We start from the raw sequence: 12,503 nt of genomic DNA, 5'->3' as shown, positions 1-12,503 counted from the left end.
TTACATGCAAAGTTGCTATTCAACAAGTTACATTTTTTGTGATAAGGAAGCCAGGCATGACCAGGACAAGATTATATCTATAACTGTGCAAAACAACCGCACATTGTAAAGAAAGTGTAAATGCAGATCCCTGAAATGTTCATGGAAATCTGGAACAACGTACTTGGTTATCCGGTCTGATTTGGAACAGAATTAAGCACGGTATATTCATTTACTCACCATTGAAGTTAATAAATATACTCAACAGCAGATTTAATTGTCTTAAATACATCACTTTATATCCAGATTACAACTTGGCTATCAGTTTTGCCTTTTTAATTTCTTAAAAATAAATTTGACAAATAAAACCAAACGACACAAATAAATAGGTCTTAAACCTTTGGACACCAAAAGCCTGTGTAATTCAGGGCTTTTTTTTGTGAGTTAGGAATAGGTAGAATTGCAAACCTTTGAGATAAACACGACAATAAAAATAAAAGCTTTTATGCAAGTAGAAAATTGGGTTTATTTCTGGAGCTTACAGTGGGTAAACATTCCTTGAAAATAATGTGCCAGTTCTTAAGGCATTTAAACGTCAAGAAGTCAACACTGTAAAAAATAACTGCACAAAAAAAGAGCAAGTGTGACAAATATTACAATGTGCTTAAGAAATTACAAGTTTGGCTTTTTCTATTTTTATTATTATCTTATTTCAGAACTAAATTGGTTGACTGAAGTAAAATGTGATTGGTCATAACCTCCATGTGATTTTTACTTTCCTTGAGTGGCGTTGGCGCATCCTAAATTACGATGGATTTCAGTCCTTCTTGTGTTTCCTTTAGTATCGACGCAGCACGAAGATAACCGGACATACATTTTATGACCAGAGTTATTTAGCATAAATTGTGTACCGGAAAAGTATGTTACCCTCATAAGGCGTCTGGGCGAGAGTCCTGACTAGCGTTTTCAAAATGTGAGACACCGCTCACGGTGACGGAGGGAAGGAGAAATAGTCAGTCTAACTTTCAACCGGCATGGAGAAAAACAAGCTAAAAATCAAAAATGTCTCATCTCCCTCCTGGGATCAGGAAGTGAGGAATCTATGGATGTTTCAGTGCAGAATTGTCTCAGTTAAGAGGGTGGAGCGACAGGTGTCCACTCCAAAAGCACCTGCACTCACTCAACCAGAGGTATGTATAAATAATTTCATACACAAATATAATTTGTATGACCCGCCCGCCCCAAAGAACTTGATCTCCCTTATTAGAAGAACTTCTTAACGACTCCGCCTCGGACAGGTGAACTGGTTTCCAGTATCATAACGTACAGCTTCTGTGAGGTGGGTGGATGGGGACAGTTTAGCTGTAAAACCACAGCAGCATGTGGTTGAAAAAGGACTAAAGGCTTCCCCCCAAAAAATAAAATAAAACAAAATAAAAGATAAGTGGTGAACTTTAACTTCACTCAAGTAAAGTGCCAAAATTGTACGGTCATTAAATAATAAACCTCCATAATGAGCGGGCCTTTGGTCTAAATCTTGCTTGTAGGGGGAATCTCCACGCTCACGCATTATCTTCACACTCCCCGCACCCCACGGAGGATTCATAAATAGTACACGAATAAATAAGTGGTTAATATTCTCTAATCGCTGCTTCAACACAAAGGTCACAAACTGTGTCAGATTATCAACTATTAAGCCACTTTAATTTCAGTCTGCTGTTCATCAACTCTGCCGATACCTGCTTTGGATCGTAGCACAAAAATTATATATAACTAAAAAAAAAAAATCTTAAACGCTGTGCTTCCATTCCCCAGCCACATTACCGACTCTGGCCAATAGTTGGTGAAGACATTCCAGTACATAATGAAAAGAGAGGAGAGAAAAAAAAAAAAAAAAAACACTTACAGAAAGATCTACAATAATTTAAAGCCAATATTAGTCTCAGGAACTCATGAATATACTTAACTCCTGAACAGAAGCAGAGATATGAACTGTGATTTTCACCATTCCATCTGCCCCATCGAAACGCTGCCGTCACCGCTGCTGCCACTACCACCACGCCCTTTCCCTGCTTTGACGAGTCGATGTCTGTCTCAGAGTCTCGAAATCCCCCCCACTCAGCCACTTTTGTTGCACACTTCGCCCGTCCTCTGCTTCCGCGCTTTGATGATGTCCTTGGAAACCTTCTTGCAGTCCTTGGCCAGGCCCAGGAAGCACATGAGGTCGATGAAGGCGGTGGTCATGTTCATCTTGCAGCCGTATTCACTGGTGGCGTAGTCGAAGGGGAACGTGTGGTGGTAGTTGTGGAAGCCCTCTCCTGGAAACCATCAGAGAAAGGATGCCAGCATAAAACTAAAGTCTAACTGACAGTGCGGTTATATTCAGGGCTCGAAATTTGAAGCTGCCGGTAAAAATGAGCTGTGGCGGGTGACGTCGTCAACTTATTCACTAATCGTGGCGGAGGATTCCTATCAAATACATGTACTACCCACTTAACGATCAAGTTCCGTTGCCGGGACCAGGTCGTTAAGGGAATTGATCGATAAGCGAGAAGCCGTGTTATATCACGGTAAGGGGGGGATGGCAATTGTGAACACTAGTGTAGTGAATACTGACAGACTGCGGGAATGAGACTGGAGACTGAGAACGGTGATGAGATGAATACAGTGTATATAGTATATATAGTGTATATGTGGCCCACGGCAGACTTTAGGTACATTTGGTGGCTTTTGACTTTGCTATGACTTGTTAATGACAAGGGTGTGGCAAACTGTGTTTATGAAATAATCACCTTCAAAGCTTTCCCCCACACTTGGCTTAATTCAGCCAGTTCCCATAATGCAAATGGGTTGGAGGACCAACAAAGCCGCATGGCAACTTGTCACATGGCTACTTGACACCCTGCGGAATGGGGCAATCTCTGCATTGTTCTTGTGTTTTGAGGGAATGTTGAACAGCGACATCGCCACACAACATCTTTTGTTTTTAAAAAGGCTTTTATTTAACAGTAAGAATATACATGTTTTATAAAAGTGGAATTATTAAGGAGTTTAAAAGTGCAGACAACACAACAAAATGTAGTGATGTCTATCAATAACACGAGCCTCTGCATATTATCCTTGGTGTGTCATTTAATATATAAATGTGCGTTTCCAAATATCTTTAAAGTTCTTGGAGTTATTATGTGGGCCAACTCCAACCCTACCCCAGCTACACACTGAGAGCCTGTTTAGGGCCTCTTTTCATTTTATTTTCGCCCCATCACCAACATCAAAAGACTTCGTCACGTTATCAACGTCTTCCGTTGTAATAACAACAGCCGTATCGTCGGTCACCTCCGGTGGTCTTTGAAAATATTCAGTTTCATCGTCACATTCAGGTTGAAATCCGTTTTGTTCTCCAAGTCCGGTATAATGCCGGTATCAGAGTCAGCATTGCTGTCGGAGAACTGACTATCACCGTGGAAAATTAAGTCCAGTACGCGCTGCTTGCACTGACTTGCATCTATCGCACTGGTCAGATTAAGGTCCGCGATATGATTTGGATCCGCCACCCGCTTCTCGTAGTCCATAATAACACGGAAAGTGAAACGTTTTCACGGACAAGTGAAACCGGATCCTCGTCTTGTTTACGGAAGTGACGTCAGCATTACTTCTTCATTGGCATACGTTCGTAAAAGCCCCCTACACAATAACGTCTGTGTGTTTGTGTAAAAGAAGTACGATTTAAAGGTTGTACTCTATCAAAACGGTTTCACATTGTGACTTCACATCACATGGAATATGGAGGAATGATCTTCACCTGGACAGTAGCTTTAAAGTAAACAATCGATCTACGCTGTTCAGCGTCTTGGTAAGTGAACTGTGTTTCCCCATGTAATCTAGTGGGAATATTTAACTCTACGGTTTAACATTTTTCTACTATTAATGAAATCAAACTCTGTTTTGAAAATACGTTGAGATTTAAAAAAAAAAACCCACAAAGGAACACCAATCTGGAAAAATCTTGTCTTCTAGAAAGGTTTTTTCAACTAATTTTGCTGCTCTTGGTGATTTTAGAAATGTGCGAGATAGCGGGTTTTGCTGCGGTGGGTCACATATAGTGTGTAGTATATAGAGTGTATATACAGTGTATATAGTGTATATAGTACAAAAGGGTGATGTGCAATGAGATGCTTTGACACTGAGACGCCGCGCATGCAGTGTACGATACAGACATGTTTGTAAGTCCTAAGAGTTGTTAAACAGGTAGGTCCTTAAGTGAGGAGTACCTGTATTACGTTTGGAAGCGAGATGAAGCCGCAGTTATCACATCCCAGATGCAACACCCACCAGCTCTGTGTGATGACGTGCAACACAACTATCGACGCTGGCGCTGTGTGTGTGCCAGTTGGAATGGGAGCGTGAACCTTGACATTTTTTGATTGTAGATTCCTTATTAAGTAGCCCTGGATACTAAATATGTAGCCGGGGCAAGAAATCCCAATTAAAACTATTGTATTTAAAATAAATGGAGGTAGAGACCGTTTCATGAAAAAAGGCGATCGGGTCGCGGCCGTCTTGTTTTTGTTAAAAGTTTCAAAAAGAATGTACTGCTTTGAATGTACGATTACTACAGAGCCTCATGTGTTTGATCATATGTTATAGTTCTTATTCTTAAAAATAAATATGTTTAAAATTGACATGTGCAGTGACTGATAATGTGATTTATATCAAGAATACCGTTTGGGCTAGTGGAAATTCTGAGTGGCTCATAACTTTAAAAATCTGGTAGCCATATGGGCTGGTAAACCAAAAAGTAAATTCCAAGCCCAGGTTATATTCGATTTGGATCCGCTGAGAGCACCAGAGCCGCCTGACCCTCTGTTTCACAACTTAAACCAGGATATCCTGCACAAAATAAACATCGGCCACCGGCTTAGCCACTTCCGTCCTATTGTGATGGCCTGGCTTTAGACCGGCTCCCGATTTAAAACACCAGCCACGATCAGCCTCACCAAAAAAAAGAAAAAAGAAAATACAACTCACAAATACAGCTGGAAATACTTGTTTTCCAGCACATAAAAGTCACCAAATCCCAAAAGAATGGGAATTAAATGAATGATTGAGTATTTAGAGCTCTCCTTACCTGCGGCGCTGAAGGCAACGAATGGGTTTTCCCGGGGGTTGATTGTGCAGTCATAGGGCCGGTTCCCCCACATGTGGGCGGCGCTGTTGACCAACCACGTGGCGTTCAGCACCACGGTGTAGCGCAGGAGCCCGGGCAGGAAGTACGCCACCACCAGGGACTCGCCCCACAGGTACCAAGGCACCAGAGTGGGCACCAGGAAGCATAGGATCAGAACCGATAGTTTGTAGTGTCTGACAAACAAAACAAAACGCATTCATCAAATTATACCCAAGAACAATTCTCAAGTCTGTGATGAAAAAAGCATTTTTAAATGGTTGGGTATATTATATTCTATGGCCCAAATATTTGACTGCATAAAATTGTTTGTTAATGTTGAGTTCATTCATTGAACAAAAAAAAAATTATTGTCAACCTCTTAGGTTTATTGTACACGGTGAATTTATCTATTTGTAGTTTGGTGTTTTATGATTTATGTTCTTAGTTTCCCTTTGTTTGTAGATATTTTTTCATTGAGCTTTACTGTGTACTGCTTTTTTCATTTCTATTGCCATGTGAGCTGCTTTGACATTGCAATTCACACACACACACACACACACACACACACACACACACACACACACACACACACACACACACACACACACACACACACACACACACACACACACACACACACACACACACACACACACACACACACACACACACACACACACACAGGGGATGAATGGGTGTCATTGTCTATGCAAATTATTATAGTTTCCATTTGAAGGTATCAATGTGCTTGATTTGCATGGCAGGAGTATGATCTAATGATAGGATATAAAAGTGTAGTTCTAAATTAAGGCCTGAATCAAGGATTGGGGCACTAGATTAAAATATTTTTATTAATAATAATAATAATAATAATAATAATAATAATAATAATAATAATAATAATATGACAAAAATACTAGGCATCATCATTTCCATTTTCTTTAGGATGGTAAAAAAAAAAAAGCTGCAACCACTTCCAAAACAGCAGGTAGTTCCAGTCACTGCGAGGCCTCCACCCACCGTCTCTGGAACATCACCACTCCGTCTGCCTTCAGGTCGGACAGCTGCAACGTGCGCCCCTTCTCCAGCACGTCCGGGTGCTTGCGGACGAGCAGCCAGCCTATGTGGGCGAAGAAGAAGCCGCGCTTGGCGTTGTGCGGGTCCGCGTCCGTCTCGGAGAACTTGTGATGCACGCGGTGGTCTCTTGACCACTCGTAGATGTCGTTCTGCACAGAGAGAGCGAGGCGGAGGCGGGACAATAACTCAGCATACAATAAGGCTCATTTAAATACTTGTGTCCATGCATAGCTGAAGGCCTTAAAAAACCTTCCATATTCCATCGATCATTAACATTTTAATTATCACTTTGTTATTTACTGTAAGTGGACATAAGAACATGATAAACAGTTTGTCAGCGATGCTCCAAATGCACGTCTTATTTCTTTGTTGTTTTCCCCCTTTACCTGAAAGGCCATGGAGTTGGCAAGAGCAAGGAACACTCGCAAGGGGAAGGAGGCCTTGTAGGTTCTGTGGCTCCAGAGTCTATGGGCCCCGGCGGTCACCCCGAGTGCACTGATCACGTAGCACACGCAAGCTGAGAGCAGAGAAGGAGAGATTTTTAGAGAAACCATTCCACTACATCGACGCAAACTGGATACCCACGGGAGCAGAGATGGGAGAACACCATGCCCCTCCCCCAAGCCTCTGAGTCATTCGTCAGGCGGAGTCACTTTCACGGACAGATGACAGTGGGAGCACGCAGGTCTGCTCGCCAACATTTGTTGTTCTCAAAGTGTTGAATGTGTATGTCTGTGTGGAGCCACCAAAGGCCCCGGGGGTTTGAGAGCCGGGGGCCCTGCGACGACCAATGGACGTTCTGTTTGCGATGCCACGCAGCTCACAATGGAATGTTTATCGGAATGGTGCTTGTGCATTGTCTTCCCCAGTGAAATAACATGCAGCACAGCATTGCCAAGGAAGGGGGGGAAATTATGCGAGTGGCACAGTGGAAACAAAGTTAGCACTGTTCGGTCATTCCAGTCATGCCTCCGTCTGTCTACCTATCGGGCACACACACTTGAATTATTCTGTAAACACTGTTGTTGTGGCCAGAATGTCTCCATTAAGACGTTCTGTGCAGAAGTAAAAAAGAAAAAAAAAAACATCCGACACAACAAGCTCAGTCAACGCTGCGGTCGTCCACTGGTTTGATCTCCAGACCAAGGAATATATATTAAGCGTGGATGTTCACAATGGACAGCACTTGGCTAAATTAAACACTGAATTGATTAAATTGCCATCAAACGAAACAACAAATTATATTCATTCCTGCTCATACATTTAATTTGATGCCGCTTTCAGTGGCACTTTCTCTAATTCCATAGCACTTCCACCGCGTATCAATCAAACATCACATCCAGCCGCCACACCAATGCACTGTGCATCTATGATCAATACACTGGACCCCAATACGGGACTGTTGCTTCTGTATTTTTCTATCTATTCTATTTTTATTGTTATCTTTCAGGCTATGTTTTGTTGTCTACAGTTGAACACTTTATAATATATTTTCACATTTTTCCACATATTGCCATTTTCTCTTTTATTTTTTATGAAATTTCTTTTATCATTATTGCCTACTTTTTGATGTGAGCTGCTATGACACTGCAATTTCCCTCCGGGGAGAAATAAAGTATCCATCTATCTATGTATCTTTTCCCCCATTGCCATAGGTTGAGATACCAGCGAAAATTCCATTGTACTTCATACCGCAATGAAAAAATAAATTTTAAATCCCATGTACCTCAGCACACAGCTCTACATAAAAAAATGTTTCCATGAACAACAAAATAATTCTGAACAGTGGCGTGTAGCAATTGGAGAAACCAGCAAACAACAGCTTTGGTGGTAAAATGCATATAGCTTTCAAGTAGTTAACATTGTAAACTAGGGTGTGTGACACTTAGTAAAATAAAAACAAACACAGACAAACAGCTCTACTGGCTGCGAATTCAGCCAGGAGTGAAAATTTGACTAAACAGACATAAAACCAAATGGCAATGCAAGTAGTTTTTCAGCCGGTTAACATAAAACGCCTGTTATGCAAAACTCACTTTTTCAGTGTTTGTGCACATACAGTACATCTGGGTTTTTAATGGGCCTACTGTGTGTGGTGCGTGTGTGCGTCCACATTAGGTCGACCGTACTGTAGGCTGCAGCATGCAATCCACTGCTCGTTTCTCCAACCAACACCGTGGATGTATTTATTTATTTTCCGACGTTTGCTTAATTAAATGAAACAAAAAAAGCCCCAAGCTCCGTACTTCTCCAGAAAGTCAGAACGAACTTTTAAAATGAGGCCTTGTAGATCTCATATGAGTGAAGATTCCGCAAGTGGATTGCTTATTTGTCGCCTCAAATTTGCTCAGAAACAGAGTTTGGCTTACTGATAAGCTGAAATCAGTGAAAGTTTACAGACTAAATACAACAAAACCCGGAAGCCATGCTCAAACGCCATTGGCTCACAGAACCCGGAACTTGTGCTCATACCCCATCGGCTCACAGAACTCGGGGCCTCAGGAGGGTGGCTCCAAACACTTAAACAGTTTGTTTTTCAGAAGGGGTGGATTGGACGCATAATAGGATGGCTCGAATGCATAATATGAGCGATACTTTCAGCAAAAAAACTTTAAGGACATGTTTTGGGGACCTCAGAGACCATATATTAACTGGGTGAAATGGAGCATAATAGGTGCCCTTTAAACAAGTTAGATAATTTAGCAAATAGTCGTTCCAGACGTCATATAGAACGACGGCAACAGCCGACTCAAAAAGAAATAATCGTGACGTGTAGTAGCAAAGTAGGTAAACAAAATAAGCAAAAGGTTATAAAAATTATTCAGTCAGTTTTTAAAAACAGACATATATAAAAGTATGTCAGCAAGTCAGACAGTCTTCCCTTTCAGTGTTGGTTTTAGTAGTGACTTGGTCCAAAAGGAACTATACAGAAAAAAAAATAGTACCATGCCATTTTCCTGAATTATGAACTTTGTACCGAAATCGCTTCAGCGATATTATATCATGTCTACATGACATAATACCATAAGGGCAAGAGATCACAGAGTGCATGGATGCATATGCAATGATGGTGGCACGAAGGGACACTTTGATTTATACTTCTAAAACTGCTATTCAATCAAATAAAGTGGCGGTGAAAGCAGCATGTCTTTTCACATTAAATGTCTTGGAAAACGGCTGCAAAGGCAACATGATTTGGAAATCATTTAAATTTCACTGTGCAATTATGCAATTTGGTAATGCTTTACTCCTTGGATATTTAAATTGAATTACTTTTTTGTACAATGAAAAAAAAAAAAAATAATCTATCGGTTTAATTTGACAATTAAAGTGGTAATCCATAAAATCATCTGTGTCGGGTGGATTATGCAACAAGTCCCGGAATTCCATTGGCAACGTTTTTATTAGCTCCAAAACGTTCATTCGTCCCGGGAAAGGCGGATCCCGCCACCACCAACAATGAAAACAGTGTACATAACACAGCCCCCCCCAAAAAAAATTTTTTTTTTTTTTTTTTTGAATGGCTGTTTCTCACAAGGCGCCAGCTAAACCATAGGATTTGGGATACGTCTCAAACGTGGAATTTGCAAGTTAACAATGTCGTGGATTACTACTTTAATATAACGCGTGTTCGGTTCAATCGCCCCCTATAATTTGACAGCTATTTCATCGCTTCTGTTACTTCCGCCCCCTCGCCGTATCTGGGATGTACGCGGAGGAGGAGGATAAAATAACAAAAAAACAACAACAAGAACAACAACAACAACAAAAAAATCCACGACAACAAACAAAGCGCCGTTTTTTCTGTCGGCGTGGATACTCACTCCACGCCATGGTCGGCGCCGACGCGGAGGGGGCGAGGGTCAGTCCGTACAGAGCCCCGGCATGCAGCGCCGACATCAGGACGATGTTCCTCCACACCAGCCTCCGAGGGGGCTTCGGACCCTGCTTCTCCCTGTACGTGTCATCGAAGACGTCCTCCACGGTCCACGTCTCCGTCGCGGCGGTCCCGTTGTGGTCCTTGCTCATTTTCGCGGCGCGGTTCTGCAAAGCACGCCGAGGTGTGGAGCTTTCAGTGGGGGGAGCGGCTCCGACACGATTCAGTTAAATAACCACATCCAGCGATGCGCGGCGCGGGGACGACTCGTTCGCGGCGAACTCTTCTCTCTCTTTTTTTTTTTTTTTTTTTTCGAACGACTACGGGAGTCAACTCCGGGGGGGGGGGGGGGGGGGGGTCGCCTCTGAGAATAACTTCGACCCAAACAAGCTCCCGACGTGAAGATGCAGCAAGTGGCCGAGCGATATAATCTACGAATCGCAAATAATGACACAGGACTAAATGAAATGTGGGGGGGAAATGCCACAGTCATGTTGAACGTTGGCTGACTCACACTTCTCCACCGCAGTGAATGGTTTTGACAGAAATAATTACAACACACACACACACAACATTTTCTGAGAGGTCCACACTTACGCCCAAATCAACAACCTGGACACAATGGGATCGTTGCCGTGCGGCACGGAAACCACGCGACTCATCCGACTCCGGGCTCACCGGATGTCTGCATTGTGGACGCGTGACACGCGACCGGATCGAACGAGCGCGCGGTCGGTCGGAAAATCGAACGGGTATTTCGTGACCCCCCGGCGAGTCCGCGAATCGCCGAGAGCCGAATCTCGAAAAGGGGGTCGAACCTTCCACCGCCAACCGGACCCAGAAGATGCGACGCAGGAAATGCAAAAAAAAAAAAAAAAAAAAGAACCGCGCACCCGGCTCCACTCCCGGTGCACTCACCGCTCACCGTGTCCCAGGTCCGCCTACCCCGCTCTCTCTCTCTCGCTCCCTCCTTTTTTTTTTTTTTTTCCCTTCCCCCCGTCCACCCCTTGATATCAAAGTGTGATACGTCGGGGGAATGGCTGATTGTCGAGCTGGTTCCCGGTTCCCCACAGCGCAGGTTCCGCCGCTCGCACCGTGCGGACGCTGTTTTTAAAGCGATCGGTCGAAGGCAGATGGACGCCACGAGCCCCTATGTTTCATTGGCTGTCTGTTTATCTGATGTTGTGCGGGGCTTTTTTTTTTTTTTTTTTTTTTTTTCCCTCCTCCCCAGGTTTCCGGGGTTGCGCTTTCCTCAAATACCGATCCAATATTTGACCGCAGTATCTTCTCCTTATGTAAGTTGTTTTAACAACTGGCTGGCGCTGTCTTCCCCGAGTCAATGTTCAGATGGAAACCCAGATTAGAAATGGGTCATTGCCGTGCGATGACTCGTGGCGGGAGGCACATTTGGGATTATTTGGCATCCTTGCCAAGATCCTGACCCCCCCCCCCCCAGTTCTATTGAAGTAAAAGTGGTAACCTATTTATAACAGAGCCTATAGGCTAATACGTCATTATGTATCTACTGTGACAGCCCCCCCGCAGATCAGTGCTCGTGCATCGCCTATCCCCTTTATAATTCACAAAATAATAGTATAATAATAATAATAATAATAATAACTGGGATTTGTATAGCGCCTTCCAGAAACCCAAGGTCGCTTTACAATGGAAAAATAAAAAATGAAAACAAGACGGGTATGTCATAGTAATTTACGTAGATATTATGGACCTAATGAATCACTGATGAGCGATCCTAAACCAACAGCTTGATAGATTCAATCCCAGGTTTTGATATCTATATCTATCGATCTCCTATCTATGTACCCGGAAATCCTGATAAGAAAGGAAAGAAGCGACTGTCGTTGACAGGGCTGTGTTAAAAATGCAGCACTGTGAAAGGTATTGATGATTGCTGAGAAATGGAGTGGAGTAAACGTGAAAAGTACAGTGACTTACCACCACCGACAACAGGGCGGTGATACTGTAAAGCGATAGAGCGGATGTCATACACGTCCCATACATCACTCAAGGGCGGAGGAAATAATCTCCCCCATGGGTCGGTGAAAGGTCTCCCGCACTCGGAGATAGGAGTGCGTATTTAAGGTTTGCGCTTGTACCCTTTCTCTTGCACTGCCTCACTGAAATCCCCCCACTCGTCCGTTTGGAAAAGGTGAAGGGTCACCATGACTTGTTTTGCTCCACCAAACTCATCTGTGCACGCGTCGCTTTTTGATGGGCTTCAGTGTCGATGGGTAGTCGTTTCGCCTAATGCGATAGCCGTTCCCAAAACATCTGAGGAAGGACGTTCCCATCATAGATTTTGACTTTTGCGAGAGACGGCAGTGATGTCACGCTGAGATAATGCTAAGATATCACAAGGTCATACAAACAGCTTCACTTTTC

The 12,503-nt window shown here is 43.1% G+C and overlaps 1 protein-coding gene across 1 annotated transcript; it reads right to left on the bottom strand.

Annotated features, from left to right (window-relative positions):
• Nucleotides 1–257: 257 nt before the first annotated feature.
• On the bottom strand, nucleotides 258–11,117 carry scdb (stearoyl-CoA desaturase b). Its single transcript, XM_080016335.1, has 6 exons — nucleotides 11,019–11,117; nucleotides 10,048–10,267; nucleotides 6,610–6,740; nucleotides 6,167–6,372; nucleotides 5,108–5,340; nucleotides 258–2,297 (listed from the first exon to the last, which is right to left on the bottom strand). Exons 2-6 carry the CDS (start codon nucleotides 10,250–10,252, stop codon nucleotides 2,098–2,100), a joined length of 975 nt encoding a protein of 324 aa, XP_079872461.1. The 5' UTR covers nucleotides 10,253–10,267; nucleotides 11,019–11,117; the 3' UTR covers nucleotides 258–2,097.
• Between the last annotated feature and the right edge of the window lie 1,386 nt (nucleotides 11,118–12,503).

Source organism: Zeus faber (genome assembly GCF_960531495.2).
Source record: "Zeus faber genome assembly, chromosome: 16".
Lineage (NCBI taxonomy): Eukaryota > Metazoa > Chordata > Actinopteri > Zeiformes > Zeidae > Zeus > Zeus faber.
Note: the sequence above shows the minus strand (reverse complement) of the source record. Positions and strands in the feature narration are given on the sequence as shown.